General features: G+C 39.4%; 5 protein-coding genes and 1 long non-coding RNA gene across 6 annotated transcripts; 2 read left to right on the forward strand and 4 right to left on the reverse strand.

Moving 5' to 3' along the window:
• Window positions 1-87: 87 nt before the first annotated feature.
• Window positions 88-1,979, forward strand: LOC129788494 (pre-mRNA-splicing factor Slu7). Its single transcript, XM_055824620.1, has one exon. The coding sequence runs from the start codon at window positions 198-200 to the stop codon at window positions 1,938-1,940; it is 1,743 nt and encodes a 580-aa protein (XP_055680595.1). The 5' UTR covers window positions 88-197; the 3' UTR covers window positions 1,941-1,979.
• A 977-nt stretch (window positions 1,980-2,956) lies between these two features.
• LOC129788496 (transcription factor grauzone-like) lies at window positions 2,957-4,849 on the reverse strand. The gene is made up of 2 exons (XM_055824622.1): window positions 4,565-4,849; window positions 2,957-4,498 (listed from the first exon to the last, which is right to left on the reverse strand). Exons 1-2 carry the CDS (start codon window positions 4,721-4,723, stop codon window positions 2,996-2,998), a joined length of 1,662 nt encoding a protein of 553 aa, XP_055680597.1. The 5' UTR covers window positions 4,724-4,849; the 3' UTR covers window positions 2,957-2,995.
• A 10-nt stretch (window positions 4,850-4,859) lies between these two features.
• Window positions 4,860-6,918, forward strand: LOC129788495 (zinc finger protein weckle-like). Its single transcript, XM_055824621.1, has 2 exons — window positions 4,860-5,079; window positions 5,145-6,918. Exons 1-2 carry the CDS (start codon window positions 4,930-4,932, stop codon window positions 6,834-6,836), a joined length of 1,842 nt encoding a protein of 613 aa, XP_055680596.1. The 5' UTR covers window positions 4,860-4,929; the 3' UTR covers window positions 6,837-6,918.
• Window positions 6,919-8,654: 1,736 nt separating this feature from the next.
• On the reverse strand, window positions 8,655-9,450 carry LOC129788346 (uncharacterized). The gene is made up of 2 exons (XM_055824313.1): window positions 9,401-9,450; window positions 8,655-9,315 (listed from the first exon to the last, which is right to left on the reverse strand). The coding sequence occupies exons 1-2, from the start codon at window positions 9,448-9,450 to the stop codon at window positions 9,216-9,218; spliced, it is 150 nt and encodes a 49-aa protein (XP_055680288.1). The 3' UTR covers window positions 8,655-9,215.
• A 3,378-nt stretch (window positions 9,451-12,828) lies between these two features.
• Window positions 12,829-15,131, reverse strand: LOC129788497 (uncharacterized). Its single transcript, XR_008750369.1, has 2 exons — window positions 14,247-15,131; window positions 12,829-13,304 (listed from the first exon to the last, which is right to left on the reverse strand). It is a non-coding gene; the product is annotated as an uncharacterized LOC129788497 (long non-coding RNA).
• A 1,362-nt stretch (window positions 15,132-16,493) lies between these two features.
• On the reverse strand, window positions 16,494-20,222 carry LOC129788498 (DNA-directed RNA polymerase I subunit RPA2). Its single transcript, XM_055824623.1, has 2 exons — window positions 19,989-20,222; window positions 16,494-19,910 (listed from the first exon to the last, which is right to left on the reverse strand). The coding sequence occupies exons 1-2, from the start codon at window positions 20,073-20,075 to the stop codon at window positions 16,605-16,607; spliced, it is 3,393 nt and encodes a 1,130-aa protein (XP_055680598.1). The 5' UTR covers window positions 20,076-20,222; the 3' UTR covers window positions 16,494-16,604.
• Between the last annotated feature and the right edge of the window lie 7 nt (window positions 20,223-20,229).

Raw genomic sequence — 20,229 nt, forward strand, 5'->3', positions numbered from 1 at the left:
TTCCAGCCGAGAAAATCGCCTGAAAAAAATGCCGACAAAGACGTCGATAATCCGAAGAAAACCGACAACAAAAGACTGACATTTGACAGATCAATTATTTTCTTTTCATCATTCACAACGCAAAACGAAAACATTGTGTGCAAATTCTCTTATTTTGTTGTGAAAACTCATTGGAAATTGTGATAAATCAGTGAAAAATGGCAAATGCCACACCTCGTGTACCGATTTCGCAACTCTTGGCGAATAAATCGGGCGATGAGGAGCCCAAGAAGAAATCCCGTGAAGATTGGCGCAAGGCGAAGGAGCTGGAGGAAGCTCGAAAAGCTGGAACAGCTCCTGCTGCTGTGGATGAGGAGGGCAAGGACATAAATCCGCATATTCCGCAGTACATTTCCAGTGCACCATGGTACTATGGATCAATGGGACCCACATTGAAGCATCAGCGTCCGCAGGATGAGAAGAAAACTCAATACTCGGGCATTGATGAGTGGTACAAGAAGGGCGTGGACACGAGCAAAGTCGCCACAAAATACCGGAAGGGCGCTTGTGAGAATTGTGGGGCAATGACGCACAAGAAGAAGGATTGCATGGAACGTCCCCGGAAGGTGGGGGCAAAGTTCAATGGAGCCAAAATAGCTCATGATGAATTCATTCAGCCAAACATCGTGTCTGACTATGATGGGAAGCGTGACAGATGGAGTGGCTATGATCCAGCACAGCATCGTGAAATTGTCGAGGAATACCAGAAAGTTGAGGAAGCCAAGAGAGCTCTCAAGGCAGCCAAACTCAAGGAAAATCCCGAAGCTGAGCTATCGGGTGATGAGGAGGAGGATGAAGACAAGTATGTGGATGAAGTTGACATGCCTGGCACAAAAGTTGACTCCAAGCAGCGTATCACCGTGAGGAATCTCCGGATTCGTGAAGATACAGCCAAGTATTTGAGGAATCTCGATCCCAATTCAGCCTACTACGATCCCAAGACACGCTCAATGCGTGACAATCCGGAACCGAATAAAAAGCCAGAAGATTCGGAATTTGCCGGTGAGAATTTTGTCCGTTTCACGGGGGACACGCAGAAGCACTCAAAGGCCCAGTTGTTTGCGTGGGAGGCCTACGGGAAGGGTGTTGATGTGCACATCCTAGCTGAACCCACAAAGCTCGAACTCCTGCAGAATGAGTACGATAAGAAGAAGGAGCAATTCAAGTCGCAGGTTAAGGATACAATTCTCGACCGGTACGGAGGTGAAGAGCACCTCCAGGTGCCCCCACGTGCACTCCTGCTGGCACAAACGGAAGAATATGTGGAGTACTCACGATCTGGGAAGGTGATTAAAGGGCAGGAGAAGCAGATTGTTCGTAGTCGCTACGAGGAGGATGTCCTGATAAATAATCACACCACTGTGTGGGGATCGTACTGGAATGCCGGGCAGTGGGGCTACAAGTGTTGTCATTCCTTCATTAAGAACTCCTACTGCTTGGGGGAGAGTGGCAAGAACACCCAAATGGCCATTCCTTCGACAAAAATCATCCCAAAAATTAACCCTCCTGCAAGTCAGCAAGATGAGGAAGAAGTTCCGGAGAAAGCAGAAGATCCGAAGGAATCCAGCAGCAGCAGCAGTAGTAGTAGTAGTAGTAGTAGTGAAGATGAGGAAGAAACAAGGAAGCGTCAGAAGGCAAAGAAGAAGAGCAAGAAGAAGCGACAGAAGGAGAAGAAGAAGCTGAAAAAGTCCCAAAAAGATGGTGAGGATAAGCTCAAGGAAGCCCTCAAGGCGGAAGAGAAGCGAAATCGCGAAGTGGGTGAGATGATGAAGCTGGACGAACGGAAGAGGCCATACAACAGCATGTACGACGTGAAGAAGCCAACGGATGAAGAGATGGAGGCATTTATGATGAAGAGACGTCGCGAAGAGGATCCAATGCTTCAATTCTTGGAAAAGTAAAATGTAAAATTAAATGTTAAAATAAAAAGTCAATCATAACGCGTCCAGTTATTAGAGTTGGTATACCACAACGCGGATGGGTCAGTCTATGCGTTGTAATTTAATTTGTGAGTAGTATTAGAGGCAAAGTTGATTTTTTTCTGTGAAATTCATCAATTTGAAAGATAAAAATGCTCATATCTCTAGTTCTATAAGACCTACAGAAATTTCTTGACTAGTTTTGTAAAGGCATTAAAACAGACTATAAATTGACATAAATTTCAATAATTTTCAAGGTCATCTATAGAATAAAATGGCAGATTTTTGTTTCACAAAAAACAGTTTTTGGCATTTTTTGTCCAGAAGGAATGATTTTAGAGGTTTCTGATATTCTAAACGGCGACATAGATTTTCTTCATTTTCGGACTGGTAAAAGATATTGAGTCAGGCCACAACATATCAAAATTTAAAGGAAAACGATAACAGATGTTCGGAGATATTGCCCCTGAAAGTTAGGCAATTTTTGTATTTGATTTTAGCGCCTCTTGCGGATGTTTTTGGAACTTGAAATGTTCTACGCAGTTGTAGGGCTTCTTGAAACCTTTCATTTAATACCAAGATGATCAAAATCGGTCAAGCCGTTCTCGAGTTATATCGAAAAAACACTTTTTACTTCAGGCTGCCATATTTGCTAAACGGCTTGATCGATTTCCAAGTATGAATTATTGATGAAAACGTCTCACTGAACTCTACAACATACTAAAATTTCAGACCTTTAGCTCTAAGGGAAGTGGTTGACGGTATTTCAAAATGGCGGATGGCGGCCATTTTGAATTTTGCAAATGCGAAAAAATGAAATTTTACACCCACATTTCTATATAAAACTTCAAACTGGAAGTCTCTATATGTTACCGTTCACGAGCTATAATGCAAAGTTTGGGCAACCGGGGGATGTCTAAAACGTGCTCATACCAAGTTTGAACCCGATCTGAGGTGGTCGGTTTTTCCGACGATTACAATACTAGTGGAACACCAACTAATTAATTAATCAAATTTTATTTATCTACAAAGAAAAATCATTTTTCCGCATCGAGAACTCCTCGTTCCTTGAGCAACTTCCGCTGTCGCATTTCCTGATACTCAACCGGATGCTTCTGCTTCTGGTGGACGTACCTGTTGGAGCTACTGTTAAACTGCTTGTCGCAAAAGAGGCAGGTGTAGAGGGCATAGAAGGAACCATGATGTGTGGCTGTGTGCTCCCTGAGGGCAATCTTCGTCTTGAAGGCCCCCTCGCAGGAAGTGCACTCGTACTTCCGCACATCCAGATGCGTATTCTCAATGTGGCGCTTGAGGGCAAAACGATTTGGGGCATAGCGCCCGCAGACGTCGCACTTGAACACCTCTCCGGATGGATTGTGGCGATCAATGTGATCCTTCAGGAGGCGCTTCCGTTTGAATTTCTTCTCACAAATGGGGCACGAGAGGTCCCCAACGCCCTTAATCTTGTGATTATTCACGTGAATCTCATACGTGTGCTTCCCCTTGATTTCCTTTGCGCAGATTTCGCAGACAAATCTCTCGCCACCCTGATGGATGTTCCGGATGTGCTGACGCATCATGGCATTGAAGGCGAACGCCTTGAGACAGTGGGGGCATTTGAATTTCTTCTGATCCTCCGTCATATGCTTGGCCTGATGGATGTTCATACTGCTGAGAATCATGAAGGTTTTCGGGCATTTGGGGCATTTGTACTTGTGCTGCTCAACTGGGATGTGCTTATTGAGATTGTGCAGATTGAGGCGTGTCTCATTGAGGAATGCCTTGTTGCAGGTTAAACACTTGTAGGCATCGGGATTTGTGTGTCCATTGAGGTGCGTAATGATTGCAATGCGATTCCCCAATTTCCTGTCGCAGCACATCAAGTAGGGGTCCTGTTTGTGGGCAGATTTGAAGTGTCCCCTCAAATCTGGCCACTTTGTGAATGACTCCGCGCAAATACTGCAGTCAAGCTTGAAGAATTGTTCAATCCTTTCATCCTCATTCCTCAAATCATCCAAACTCCTGCGTCCTTTCCTCGAGGATTCACCAGTAGTATTTGTTGCCCTACTACTGCTTGGTTGTCTCCGTTGCTCCCGTTTTCTCACCCTCAACACCCGTTCACTTTGATCCTTTGAAGAATTTCTCTCTTCTTCCTTCTCCTTCTGGTCAGGAATCTCCTCAGTTTTAACTTCCAAAGGTTTTTCTGGGCCCTTTTTTACTTTCACCGGTTTAATTTGCTTTCTTTTCGTCCTCATGGATTTTCTCCTGCTGAGGATGGGCTTTGAATCCGAATCTTCAGTCTCATGACTTGATACCCCACAATCCAGGCTTTCAGCATTATCCAAATCAGGGGATAATTCCTTCACATTAATCATCTCAATGTCAGGCTTGAAGAGCAAAATTGACTCCACAACTTCCCCATAGATTGTCTGGAATATTGTCTCAGCCTTCCGGATGATTGTGAGGAAATCCAGGCATATTTTAGCAGTTTCCATGCACTTCCTGCACACAGCTTTTGGCCAATTGTCCGCAGGATTTATCTAAAAATTATTTTTTAAAAAATTAGATGGAGATTCCTTGAAGAAATGCCCAGAATTTTAACTTACAGACAATCCAAAGGCCTGGGATAGAGATTCATGGAGATTGTCCAGGAAAATTGAAGAATAATCTGATGTTTTTTCAGCACAAAGCCGGCAGACTTCATCATCATCCGCAATTTCTGCCTTCACCTCATATTTCAGTTCCAAATTCATCAAATGGGACATTCTGAGAAGGACTATGAGGGTCACTAGAAGCTCCCAAAGTAAATAAAATTGTTCACTGATGTAAAATTCTTATAAGAGGAGGAGGGACATCCCATCTGTTGTTGTTTTGACGTTTACACAAACATAACCTCACTTTTATATACAACAAAAATATCATCAGCTGTTTTGTTTGTATTGTGAGAACTGTCCAGGAAATTGAGGAAGATATGGATGAAATGGAAGTAATTTGTGATGTGAAAGAAGAAATTATTGATGAGGAAGATCTCTGTCGGCTTTGTGCGGAGAAATCTTTCATGTACTGTTCGATCCTCCAGGAGAATCTTCATGAATCTCTATCGCAAAACTTTGGGTTGTCTGTGAGTTTAGCATCTCTAAAGATTTCCCAGAAAATCCCTAAAATATATTTTTTATAACATTCCAGATCAACCCTGCGGATAATTGGCCAAAAGCTGTGTGCAGGAAGTGCATGGAAACTGCTAAAATATGCCTGGATTTCCTCTCAATTGCCCGGAAGGCTGAGACAACATTCCAGACAATCTATGGGGATGCGGTGGATCCTCTTTTACCCAAACACGACATTGAGATTATTGATATGAAGGAATTGTCAAAAGATTCTCAATCTAATGAAGATATTTTCCACGATGAAAATCCGGAAATTTCTCCAAATTTCGCTGTGAAGGAGGAAGCTGAAGACGATGATGATGCTGAAGTAGTTAAGTTTACTACAGTGTTGACCAAGTCTATTGAAGAGCAAATGGAACATAATCAGGGGGAATCAAATGATGTTGTTGCTGATGACATGATGACGCTTTCTCCGGAAGTTAAAGAGGAGCAAGAGGATAAACCAATTGAAGAAAATAGCGGGAATTTAGAAGCAAAAGAGACATTTATATCGCTTCAGCCAACTCCTCGGGTCATGACTGTTCGTGATCCTAAAGAAATTGAGGAGGAGAACAGAAAATTGCGAGCATTTTACGACATGAGGTGCCCTAATTGCAAGGAGCCATTTGATGATCTTCTCGTTTTGATAAAACACTACAAGAAGGTTCATCGTCATCCAGGTTTCTTTAAATGCCACTGCGGGCGTAAGATAAAAAATCGAACTACACTTGTTACCCATATGAACGAACACATCAACCCTAAGGCACATAAATGCCCCCATTGCGATAAAGGATATACAAGTAAGAGTTCCCTAAAATATCACATAAGCACCCACAACAAACCAAAGCCAGTGGAAGAGGATAAGAAAGGCTCAGACGAAGATGCAGAGACTGACAAGGAGGAGGAAGATGCAAAACTTCGAGAATTCTACGAACTAAAATGCTTCATCTGCGAGGAATCCTTTGAAAAGTTTCCACAATTGTTCAATCACTGCCAGAAGGTTCACCAAGCGAAAGCCTTCATCGAGTGTTGCGAAAAGAATTACTATTCAAGGGCTTGTTTGCTGAATCACATGAATTATCACATCTACCCCGATGGATTCAAGTGCCCAGAATGCACGAGATCCTTCCATAAAAGGAAAAGCTTGCGTAGTCATATGCTCAATCAGCACACACCAAAGGATCAGCGTAAATACAAATGTCCTGATTGTGATAAAACCTTCATGACATCAACTGCCTTCAATCTGCACTCGAGGAAACACTACGACTGGCAAAAGCGTGGATTTGCATGCAAATTTTGCCAAGTCAGACGAACCTTTGAGTCCCCTATTCTCCTGCAGAAGCACATCCGTCACTACCATAGTGAGGAATCAATTGAAAAATTCGTCTGTGACACATGTGGGCGAGAGTTTAGAACACGTACAAGTTTCAAGAAGCACATGGCTTTTCACTTAACCACGGAATCATGCCCGATTTGCAAGAAGAAATTCAATTCGAAAAATTGGTTGGATCGCCACTACAAGAAGCATTTTGAGGACAAACCAACGTATCTCTGTGATATTTGTGGGAAAGTTTCAGCGAGTTATGATTCCCAAAGGGCCCATTTGAAGGTTCACCTGAGGCGGGAGCGAAAGATGCGAGAGAAGGAAAATTCTCAAAAGGAAAATGCTCAAAAAGAAAATTACCAGAAGGCGGAAGAACACGAAAATCAATCAGAAGAATTGCCTAAATAAGGGTACATTCGATACCATTTAAGTTTGAAATAATAAAAGAGAGGAATTAATTCCCTGAATGCTCTGAAGTGAAGAAAAGAAATATTTTTCTTTGAAGGTAAGACAATTTTTTTTATTTTTTTAATTACATAAGTATTAGAATTAAAGGAAATTTAGTAAAAGAAAAAAAAAGTTAAAGAAATTATTTTCAAAAGGCAAAATTCTTTAGGTCAGTTAAATCTTGTTTCTTTTTGCATTGCTATTGAATTTGATCAGATTATTTTTTTAAATATCCAAATACAAAAATGTTGGGCAAAATTCACTAGTAAGTCGTGCTTAAAATTTTAAGTCGGTTTTTAGGTCGGTCTTTAAATTTTAATTCGGTTTTTAAGTCGTTCTTAAATTTTAAGTCAGTTTTTTTAAATCGGACTTAAAAAATGATTTATAATTTTGAGACAGACCTTTTTTAAGCCCGACGAAAACTAACAAAATTTTAAGACCGACTTAAAATTTTATGACCGATCTAAATTTTTAGGCCCGACTTAAAAAACTGATTTAAAATTTGAAGAACGACTTTAAAAACAACTTAAAATTTTATGACAGACCTAAATTTTTAAGCCCGACCTAAAAAACTGACTTAAAATTTGAAGACCGACTTAAAAAACGACTTAAAATGTTATGGCCGATCTAAACTTTTAATCCCGACTCAAAAAACTGACTTAAAATTTGAAGACCGACTTAAAAAACGACTTAAAATGTTATGGCCGATCTAAACTTTTAATCCCGACCTAAAAAACTGACTTAAAATTTGAAGACCGACTTAAAAACCGACCTATAAATTTTAAGCTCAACTTTCTAGTGAATTTCCCCCGTTTGTTTCTTCTACACTGGGCATTTAAAAAATTTTCTTCTAATTCAGTCCGCCAGATAAAGAATTAATTTACTTATTCTGTTAAGAAAAAGTTTTCTAATACCATCGAAAGTTTTCAGTTATATGTACTAAAATATAGCTTTAAACTGGATTAAAAGCTTCACAAAGTTAAGGTTCTTAGTTCTCTTGATAACTTATTTCTGAAAAAAAAATTATTGTGAAAACTATAATATTTAACGCTTCTAAATTATCTTTTACTGATCAAACAGATATTTTACTGATCAAAACGTATTTTACTGACGTAACAAATATTTTATTATTTAAACGAATTACTTTGCTGATGAAATATATAAATTTACTGATCAATGAACAATCTACGGGTCAAATAATTGCTCTACAGATCATCAAATGAATATTTTCCAAATTCATATGAATAGTTTACTGACCAAACATTTTTTTTCTGAAAAATCTAAAAATAAATTTTAGCTTCTGTAAAATGTTTAAGGATTTCTTTCCATGCTCCCCATGCTCTTTCTTTTTATTAATAGCTTTGAAAAATCTCCTTTTTGTCCTTTGTTAAATATTCTTTATATTCTTTAGGTCATTAAGAGGTTTAGATTTATGTAGAAGTATTTGCTGCTGATTCGCTTGAACATTAATGAATATCTCCCCATAAAAATATTTGTTTCCTTTCAATGAATTCCTCTGGATCTCAATTAATTCGCAACGTTTTTAATGAAGCCTCTCAATATTCAGTGGAAAAAAATCTAGTCTAGTCTGGATCTAGAAATCTCTGTTTCTCTTAACGGGAGAAGAAATAAAAATAGATAAAATATTGAAGAGAGATCTTAAGTTTTTTTTTCTTGCAAATCTCTCATCAAAAGTCTTTCGATTGGCGTGATAAACAAGTTTTGGCGAATTCAAGGATTTTTTGCTGCTGTTGTGTGGCACCAAGAAGACTGTTTACGTATTTTTTCATACAAAAAAGCGATATATTTTCATATAAATGCCGGATTAATTTGCATATAAAATTGGAATATTAATGAAGGAGCTGCTTTGTCGTCAAGCCAGGGAAGTAGCAGAGTAATAAGAAAAAAATCCCGCGTAGAGCTGAAGGAAAGCCGATGAAGGGAATCACGCGTACTGTGGCTGTTCAGATTTCTCTCAACAGTGATGGAGGCTGTTGAAATGATCGCGATTCTTGAAGATTGGACCCCATACAGAGGTCTGAGCTGGCTTGCTGGATGCTGAGGCCCTATTCTCCTTGTCACGCTTCTGCATGCTCTCAAAACCAGCCCTCTTGGAGTCCTGATTGCGATGGTAAGCAGCCTCCACACTGGTGAATCCTGAGCGTTCTCCTTGCACCATTTTTTTGCTTTCTTTTTTTAGTTTTTTATTCAAAAAAGTCGAAGAAAGTTTAGCACCAAAAGCGACACAGTTAAAGAATTTTCAAAATATTATTTTTGAGTTTCTCTCAAAGCGATTTTCGCAATTTCACTTGCACGCAATTTTCTTTTTTTTTTGCAAAGTCAGGGTACGTATTCAATTAGGGTGAGCACTTGAAATTCTAGATGATTTCCGGAGTTTCCAGTACGACTTCCTTTGCGAACACCGAGATTTTTAGTCAATCTGAAGGAGAAAATAATTTTTAAAAAAATCATTAATAATTGAAGACGTTTTATTAGAAGAAAAAAAAAAGAAATTAAATACTTACGTGATGATCGGTAAATTCTTGTACTTTCTCTGGTAAATTAGAGGTATCATTGACACAAAATTTTACAAAAATCTCATGGAAAAATAATAAAGTTTCTTTCACTCTCCGAACTTAGAACAATGTTGATAACTCTTGGAAGATTTGCTTCAATCTGATGCTCTTGTCACACAATCCTCGGGCTTTTATACCCAATAGCGTGTCTCTATGGCTCAGGCAAAAGCGTGCCTCTTACCACGTAGAAAAATGATGTCTTAGACACAAAGTTCTGGACTGAGAACTCGTTAGACTGGTTCAAAAGATTCCCAATGAAGCAGAAGAAAAAAAACGGAGAAATATGCAAAAATTTCGCTTTATCAGCCAAATGCGGTGACTCCCTCGCGTGATTTTTATGATCCATTTAGTGAATTTCCATCGATGAAAAATACAAAATGTACTGGTAAGCTGACCAAGCTTACGAGAGCTGTGTTTCTTTCAGTGTACCAATTTTGTGAGAGCAAACTAGAACGCGAATTTGTTTAAATACATGCAAAATCGGGAAAAGTTGAAAAGTCATCCCCTAAGAAATCTTTAAAATGCCATATCTCGGGAACGGCTCCATAGATTTTCGAGTTTGAGCTATCGTTGGAAAGGTCTTAACTTCAACTATAACATATTAAAATATGAAGTAAATCGATAATGGCATTTTCGAAATATTCGAGTTCGAAATTTTCGAAAATTTTGATTTTGACTTTAGCGCCTCTCGTGGTCATTTCTCGAACTTGTAATGTTCTAGACATTTGTAGGGCTTCACGAAACCATTCATTTGCACTTGAGTTGATCAAAATCGGACTTGTAGAAACCGAGATATGACATGCCAACTTTGGAAGGCTATATCTCGAGAACGGAGACATAGATTTTCTTCATTTTTGGCATGAAGCTAGATAATATGGTCAGCTATAACATATCAAAAAATGAAGCAAATCGATAATGGCGTTTTCGAGATATTCATCGAAAACTCATCGAAAATTTTGTTTTTGATTTTTGGCCCCCTAGCGGTCACTTTTGAAACTTTGGATGTTCTAGAGAGTTGTAGGGTTTGTTGAGATCTTTCATTTAACCCCGGGTTGATCAAAATCGGTCAAGCCGTTTTCGAGTTATGGTCGATTTTCGATGAAAAATTGTGGCGGCCATATTGACTAAACGGCTTGACCGATTTTCGAAAATGAGGTATCGTTGGAAAGCTCTTGATGGCCCCTACAACATATCAAAATTTCAGATTTTTAGCTATTACAGGGGCTGAGATATAGCGAAAACAAAATTTTGAGGTTATTCAAAATGGCGGACGCAGGGGTGGGGGGTAAAATTTGACGTCATAATCTGACGTCTTCCAGTCGACTTTTAAACTTTGCCGTTTACCGCAAGTCTCTATCTATTACCGTTCTCTTGCAATTTCGGGTTGAACCACGGACGGACGGCCGGACGGCCGGCCGGAAAAAAAATTTTTTTGGCGCATACGTTTTTTGGAATGTGGGGACCCTAATTCGTGCTCATACCAAGTTTGAGCCCGTTCTGACGACTTTCGATTTTGCTCGGTACACAAAAGCTGTGTCTGAAAGAAACACAGCTAAAATGCGTCACACAGGTCATATGGACGTCGAATACAGTCGTGACCTCGTGGTAGGACCGTCGTCAAAATGACTTCTCCGCGGTAAAACGGCTTCAGAATGAAGAATTTTGCCTTCGCAGTGGGACTATTAGTACTATTGGAAAGGGAAGATACTAATTGTCCCACTGCGAAGGCAAAATTTCTCATTCTGAAGCCGTTTTACCGCGGAGAAGTCATTTTGACGACGGTCCTACCACGAGGTCACGACTGTAAATACGTTTTTGGGAACAAACTGGCTAAAACTGCCTCAAAGTCATCTTCCTGCATCAATCTCACTTGTTGATCTTCAAAAGCCATTGAGGAAAAACTATTTATCTGAAAATTTACAACCTTGTTTCTTCTTCTGTCTGGTATTGATTAAAAATAGCATTTAGGGTTCTATTTAATGGCATTTGATTTAATTTGATTTTTAATTTTATGCTTTTTTAGATGGAGGGGAATTTGGTTTTTCCATGAGATTGCGGAAAATTCAAGATTTTCAATTTTATTTCCTTGTCCTCAAGATTTTTTGAGAATTGTTTTCTTTGTTCTTTTAAGAGTTAAATTAATCTTCAGCCTTGATTTAAGGCCATTAAATTTTTAATAAAAAATTGTTTAAAGAAAAATATAATTTAGTAAAAATTCTAATTTGATAAAAAGGATGAAAAGATTTTTTATTGATCTAATTTTACCTTTTTAGTGCTTCTGAAAATAATTTTAGGAGAAATTGAACCAATTTAATTTTCTTCTTGTAAATTGAACAGAACAGAACACATTCTGGTGCAAAAATTTCACATTAAATGCTTATTAAAAATTACCCTGAGAACGGAACATGATGCATGGCTAGATGAGAGAATTTTGGTGTTCTAGCACCCCTCAATAGTTGAGGCAGTTCAGAATTTTTTTGAGTTCAAAATAACTCATTTCTTTTAGCTAAAAATTTCATGAAAAACTTGTGAAAAAAAAATTTTCTAACGTTTGAAGAAAAAATTGAAGCGAAACAAATAAATCGTCAAGATAAACTCTAAATAGAGTTCTTTTAAAGTTAAAATAAATAAACAATTATTCCCTTGTCCCTCTTCTTTGCTAAACTAAAAATAAAACTATTAAAATATCTGAATTAAAGTCTTAAAGGTAATTTATTTCTTGCGCAAAGTTGAACTATTTTATGGAACAAACTTTAAGCTTTTTTATTCGTTGGTGTAGTTCCACTTTTTAAATTGTTTTTAATAGTTTAGCTAGACACTCTTCCGAAGAAAATTACGCAGCTATTTTACTTTATTAATGTATTACTTGGAAGTGGAAATATTTTTATTCAAAGAAAATATAAAATAAATTTATATTTATATGTTTAGTCAGCGAAAATTAATTTAATTAAAAAAAAACAGAACATTTTCGCCAAACGTTTGCTCATAGCGTCATCAAATAGAAGGATCAGCAATCAGAGCGTCAATAATACGTATACATATAGCAAGAGATCTAATTAGCATACCTGTGCGGGGATTAAGTTTATATTAGGTCATGATTTGCGTGGCTAGCAACACAGCTGTTTTCCCATGGCGTGAGCTATACAAAAAAAAATTCCCCGCGATCTTCAACCAAAATCTCTCGATCTCTCTGCGCGTCTGTGTGATCAAATGACGCTATTACTGATCGCTCAAAAATGCAGATCAGGCCATTTCGCATTCGAGAGTGCCTCACAGTACGACCAAAAAAAAAGCGACGTGCAAAGAAATTCGTAGGTTTGGAGACAGGCAGCAAAAAAAATGGAACAGAGGTTATTGAACTGATTGAAATTTTTAAATTATTTTTTTTAATAATAATTTTTAATCAGAATCATTTAATTTAAATGACATTTTTCTCTCCCTCTCTTTTCTCTCACTAAATTCTACGATGTAAAATGCTCTGTATCACATGATCGTGGCACCGCCCTAGCAATGGTGTAGGCTGTTAAAATGCTCGCGATTCTTGAAAATAGGCCCCCAGGCGCCGTACTTGTTGGAGGTGCTATTATTCGTCTGCTGCTGCTGATGGTGATCTCTTGTATTGGGCAATCTCTGTTGGGACTGCTGCAAACCCGATCTCTTGGCCTCTGTGTCACGTTCAGTGTGAACCTTTGCACTTGAGCTCTTGTATCCTTGAACCATTTTCAATGTTGGTGAAGATGCCTGGGCAGATCCTCAAGGTACGTACTCAATAAGGGTTAGAACTTGAAATTCAAGACGATTGCCCGAGTTTCCTCTGCGACTACCTTTCCCAATGCAGAGATTTCTACTGAATCTGCAAAGAAGAGAATTTTTTTTGCTCATTTAATTTTATTTCACATTTTAAACCATTTTAATGGGGAAGCATTAAATGTAATGCCATGCTACAGATTTGCTTAATTAAACCAGATTTGATTCAAGTTTACCTTGACAGGTAAGCTAGAAGGGATTAAATTCTTAAGAAAACATTCTCAAAGACTTTTCTCAATCAATCCAGATTAGTCCAAGAAGTTTTTACAAAATCCAATTTTAAAATTGTCTAGAAAGGTCAATTCTGAACTGAAATTCTTGAAATTTCACCCAAAAAGATTCTAAAAATCCTCCTTTAACCGAATCTATTCGATTTTCGTTAAAAAATACTTTTATTTTGCCATTTTAAAAGCTCTCAAATATGGAAACATATAATTTCAGAAGAAAACTAAGGAGAATCTTTCGTTTTGATCGAAATAAAATTTCATTTGATTAAGAGGATTAAGAGGAAATTCCTATGTATTCTTTTGATGAGAATGAACCAAAAACGTAAATTCATTTATACGTTTTTGGCTCTAGCTCCCACAATTTCTGAGATATCGACTTCAAATCAGAAGCAAATGAAAATTTTTGAGTTTTTCTACAATTTGCATTTTTCCGCATTGAGATATCTCAACCCAGTCAAAAGATATAGGACGATCAAACACAAACATTAACTTTTAGCCCACCTTGTATAAAAAATAAAATATTAAGATAAATTATGTTTTTTTTTTTTAAATTTTCTTTTGATCATGCTGACCTTTTTTAAAGATCTCAAAGAAAATTTTAAAAAAAATGAGACTCTGTAGAGGCTTAAGCTTAATAATTCTCTAAAACTATTGCACTTAAAAGTCTTCTGATCATTAAACTTGAGCTAATGATGAGTCTGTCTGTAGCACAAGTGTAAAAATTTTTTTTATAAACTTAAAAGTTAATCCATTAAATTTACCTCACAGTTGGCAGAAACTTTAATAGCACGTCGTCAACACTCAGAAACATTGACACAAAAACTACACTGTTTGTTTTAGAGATTGAACTTTAAAAAATCCACCAATTAAATGATGATGCTGAAAGTCTTGAAGAATTTTCTTTGATTTTGACTTTTTTTAGATAGATCTTGGGCGATCTTTTGGGAAATTTTTGATGATATTTTTCTCTTATTAAAAATTGAAAAGAAATTCAAGAAATTAATCCAGGGAGAGGGCTTTTTGTGCGAATGAAGTCAACAAGACGAATGCGATGGAGAAAAGGCCATCAGCGAGTCTTTATACGGACAGACGACGATCACCTGTGCGGGGAACCTGTACAACACACATTGAGTGCACCCAATACTGGTGGGGAAATTCTTTGAGAAGTCACGCAAAAGTGTAAGAAATTTTAATCATTTTTGCCTCCAACACGTAGTGTGTGGTGGAGTACCCAATATATATGACTGATAAACAGGTTTTCACCTGCTTCAAGATTGCAAAAAAAAAATTTTTGATACCCCAGATTGCAAAAAAAATTGAAGAATAGAGCAAAGTCTTAATGAACTCAAAAAATCATTTTTTTATCACAACAATGAACAAGACGAGTGTCTTGATAATGTAGCGTGATATATGGGAGCGATTCAAACAGGAGAAAAACATTAATAAAAATTTCCCAACGTGTTCCCATTTTGTAGGTGTTTGAGATATAAATCAAGCGAGAAATATATTTCTTCTCCTATCTTCGTGGCCTCTTTTCTTTCATTTTTTTTTTACCTTTGGCAAATAATTCGTTCATTTACCGCCAATTTGTGTGAAGAAGAATATTCACCCCTCATGCAGCAGAACAAACATATTTTTTATTAAAGAAAAAATCCCCCAAAAAATCAATAAAATGATCTTCAGTCGAATAAAAAAAGATTTCTCACACGTAAATAAGTAAATGAAGAAAAAAAAATAAAAGAGAATAAATTAGAAAACGAAGGAGAAAAATATTGTACAAAAATAATAAAAGTCGGCTGACGCAATAACCAAAAATGTAGCATCATACAGAAAATATGGAATATAAAATGAGATGGAATAAAATGCATAATTTTACAATCATATTGGAACAATTCTCTGATTTACACTGTGCTAACTAATATTTGTAATTTCCATTTTGCAATAAAATTGAATTTTTTTTGTGCATTTATAATTAATCTGGTTTTTTCCACATCAACTCTGTGGAGCAAGATGCAAGATGACTCTCCAACGACGTTTTTTTTATTCAGTTCAATAATCTCCTGTTTATTTGCATAACTTCTCAAGGTTTTTCATACCAATGCACATTCTTCACTCTCTAGAATATTATTCATTCAAGCTTTTATAATCCTGTAAGAAGAGAATTAATTATTCATTAAAAGAAATAAATTTTAATATGGCGTTGAATGAGAACGACGGTTACATTTTTGCTAAATTCAAAATGAACACATATGCAGCATATGCTTTTACCCGACCATTAATGTCTGGCTCAAATAATAAAATTTGAACTTTAACGAACTTTTTTTTTGCTTTTCCAAAAATACGGTTTTACTTGTTTTTCCGCCAATTTTCTCTCACAAAACACATTTTTGGAACTCCTGGGGAACTTACGAATGCTCTGGGGCTCCCGGGGACCCCCTCTGTGCGAAATTTGGGGACCGCGGAAATTTTGACGTTTGGGTTTAAAAATTTGAAATTTTTGACGGTTGGGGATTTTACACTTATGGAATTTTTTATGCCAAAAATTCAAAAGTGCTTTCCTGGTCACAAAAAACACAATTTCCCCGGAAAATTTGGTGGAAAACGCGAGAAAATTGCGAAAAAGTGAATGAGTGAGGGAGACGGATAGCGGTGAAATGCATCTATCTCATTTCCTCTTCAACAAAATGTACCAAAAAGGGCACCAAAGTAGTAAAAAAAAAAGTGAATTTTATATGGGGGCGCTACGAAGGGGGGCTTCGGGGGGAAAATTATTACACGCACTCAAAACCGCTTGATGTAAGGAGCCTCTGTGCCAAATTTCATTGCGATCGGACAAACGGTGTGGATTTGTATAGCTGTAAAGAACTTTTTACTTAATTTAATTTTTCTTTCCTGAAGAAAAAATTCATTTTTTTCGCAAAAAATTTGATCTGAGTTAATTTCTAATAAGAAATTTAATTTCCTCTGTCCCCAATTTTTTCTAAAAAACAAAAAAATAAAACATTTCATTACAGATTTTATTTAATAACTTTATTTCATTTTTAAAAATAATTTTTAGCAAAACTATTTCAAAGCTTTTCCTTGATTCTGCAGAAGCTGTGAGGAGCTGCTTCCATAAATTAAATCTCTGCAAAATCCAACTTCACGCTGATATTGACGGAGCAGAGTTGCGTCACGAGGAATTTAAAGATGTAGGGCACCTGAATGTGGCCAATTTTGGCGCCATCCCCGCACAGGAGGCACGTTGCGGGAGCTGAACGAAGATCCCCCGCTTCGTCGCGACTCACAACCTTCATTATGGGCCCCAGGAGGCTGCCACAGCCCCGGCAGACGATCACGGAGACTTTGTCTGAATTGTGGAAGAGTCGATCGTGCAGGAGGAAGGATGCCCCGTGTGCAATGAGACTATCACGTTCCATCTCCCCAAAACGAACACCTCCACCGCGTTTTCTTCCCTTCACCGGTTGATGCGTCATCTGATCAACTGGCCCCGTGGAGCGTACCTGCCACTTATCCGACACCATGTGCCTCAAGCGCTGATAGTGAACAACGCCGAAGAAAATGTCAGCTTTGAGTTCACGCCCATCTGTTCCGCTGTACATGCGCTCAGTGCCGTAGTAGTTGTACCCTCCGGACTCGAGGAGGCGCCCAAAGTAATCAATCGCCGTGTCTTTCTCCGTGAACCGGAAAGGTGTAGCGTCGTGCACAAGGCCATGGAGAGCCCCACTCTTCCCGGCCATCATCTCGATCATCATAGCAATTGTCATGCGGGAAGGGAAGCCGTGTGGATTGAAGACAATGTCCGGAATGAGGCCACTCTCGGTGAAAGGGAGATTCACATCCGGCCATTTTTGCGAGCAAATCCCCTTCTGTCCAGCCCTGCTGGCGAATTTATCTCCCACCGAGGGGTTCCGCTGAATCCTCACTGTGATGCATGCCTGCTTCGGCGTGCTCCCCTCAAAGCCCCCACATAACCTCACACTTGCCACCACGCAGTCTTCCTTGTCTTTGTAGTACATCGTCTTGTAGACTGCTTGATTTGTGTCAAAATAGCAGTAGAAGGGTGACTTGAAGGAGAGCTTCGTTCCCGGATGCGGGAAACCATCTGTGTCCAGGAATTCCGGAAGTTTCGGATTGTGCGGATCACGGGCGAAGAAGAAGTCATTCTCATCGAGGGCAATGAAGGTACTCTTCTGAATACTCCCGTGCGCCAAACCACGCTCATATGCCGCCTTATTGATAATCATGGCGTCCTCCATGTCATAGCCTGTGTACGAGATTACAGCCACAATGGCATTTGTTCCCATTGCAAAGTCATCCATCTCAATGAGATCATGATGTACGGGCCTGAAGAGGGGCGTTGTGGGTGTCTGCAGCCTGTAGAGCTTCGTAGCTGCTTGGAGGGAATAATTCTGGCAGGGTGTACCCATTGTTTGCTTCCCCATCTGACACTGATACATATTTCGCGGGGATTGATTGCAATCCGGCATGGGGATGAGATTGGCAAGATTGCTGAGGAAGGATGTCTTTGCCAATTCCATGTGTGTCGTCACCCCGGGATAAATCTCCTCCGGACACACAGCAATCTCCATGTAGACTTGCTCAAAAGTCCCCACGAGCTCAATTTTATTGGCCAGAAGATTAATCACAGGGCGCATCATTCGGGCAGCACCGAGAAAGAGAAATAACCCGGGGAAAAGTCCTCCCGTTTTCCGGGGAATGCTGACAATCTCCAATGTATTGGGAATTACGTCACCAGCCACCTTGAGGAGGCGCAATTTATCCACAATCCTGGGCAAGCTTTCTTCAGCAATATGCCCAAGGCAGCGTCCTTCCAGCATCACAATAACCATGCATTTGGCATCCCCCTGGAGGGAATCAATCGCACACATTCCCAACTTTATCAATTCCTCCTCAACACGCCGGAAGTGCGTGAGTTTCGGTGCTGGAGAGACTTTGCAGCCCATTGTGAGATGATTGAGGAGACCACATGGGGAACCATCGGGTGTATGAACAGGACAAATGAATCCCCATGCATCCGGAAGGAGTTTCCGGACGTCCGTTGTTCGCATCTCCGTAAAATAGGCCCCCCTGTGGACTGCCCGGAAGTGAGACATGTACCGCATCCGGTTGATATTCTCCGCCATAATAACCAACCCCGAAGTCTGCTGCAGCCCGAGGGAATTGCTCGTATTGATATTCCCCGTGGCCAGGAAATTCTCCATGCCACGCGTAAAGGTGCCACAGTATTTGAGGGCTGTTGTCATCTCTGTCTGTGTCAGGGAGAATCCCATCGTACTCTGGGCCTTCTTGAGAATGTTAAACTTCAGCGACACGAGGTACATTTGCAAGCGATCCTTGAGGAGTTTCTGCATCAAATGCCCACCCAGGAGAATCTCATGCATCATCGTACTGTCTGCCCCTTCGGCAATTACCTTCCCCTGAGCAGCTTGGAAGAGCTTCTGAATCATCAAGCAAATCACGTGGAATTTATCTCTGTTACCATCCAGGTGAATTAGCACGGTCTTCTGCAGGAGATACTCCCCAACTTCCTTGTCGGACGTACTCGAGAGAATATTGTAGAGCTTTGGCCGGAAAACTTGTCCCAGAAATGCCAGACATTCCTCCTGCGTGTGAAGTCCTTCCTCGTGAAGATCCCTCAGCATTGTTTGCAGGCATCCAGCGTAGTACAAATCATCTTCATAGCCACGCAGGCAAGTTTGATAAATTGAGAGATCCGTCATGGGTAGGAGAGCCTTGAGGAGCATCATTACGGGCAGGTAGGAGAGGGCTCTTCCATTGGAAATCATATATTTAGCTGTGCCATTGTTGAGGAAATGCAGAACGTTATTCGTGGACGTATGATCAGGCATCTCTGATCGAATAATCACACCAATATCACTAAAAAGATGCCCACGATCGCGCCAGGTGCCTCTCTTGAGGGCAATTGGGTAGTTTTTCCGCATCTGCAGCAGCATCCGGATGAGTTTTTCATTGCCCTTCACGACAAAGTATCCACCCCATTCATTCTCATGCTCCCCCGCACGCACAAGCTGCTGCGGAGTCATCTTGGCCAGATTGCAGAGACGCGACATGAGCATTATCGGTACTTCCCCAACATCCTTATTAATCGGTGGCTTTGGTACCCCGTTCACATACCAAGAAATCCTCACGTTGCACTGCCCACGGTATGAGGCATTCCTCTGTCGACATTCCATGGGGTACACCCTCCTCGTGCGGACATCTGTGACATTCAATGGAACCGTGGGGTTGGAAATTGCAAAACTATCCACCTTCAGCGTTACCCGATCACTGTTGGGCAATTCAAATTCAACTGGATCGAGATTCTTCACACAATCATTCAAGCCCTCATCTATCATGTAGTTGAACGACTCCACATGGGGCTCCCCCAAAATTTTGAGAAGCTGCAGGAAGGACGGAAAGAAAAAAAATATAACCTCATTCCACTGCCGGTTGAATTTTCTTGCAAATTTCTTTCTTACCTCATTTTGTTTTGATTTGATTTCTCTAAATTCTGCTCTTGAGTTTGTCAAGCGAGGCTTTGACGTCACTTTTGGGGCGCTACTCATTGTTTTTCTTGCAAAATTTCCCCTAAAACTGATCACATGTGAACTATCGAGAAAGTTTTCTTTGCAGTTTTTTTTTATAGAGACTTTTGTGAGGTTAGGAAATTTCTTCGTTTTTTTTTCCTTCGGCAATCTTCGCGTGAGGAAAGAAAAAAGA

Source organism: Lutzomyia longipalpis, chromosome 2 (genome assembly GCF_024334085.1).
Source record: "Lutzomyia longipalpis isolate SR_M1_2022 chromosome 2, ASM2433408v1".
In the NCBI taxonomy this organism is placed as follows: domain Eukaryota; kingdom Metazoa; phylum Arthropoda; class Insecta; order Diptera; family Psychodidae; genus Lutzomyia; species Lutzomyia longipalpis.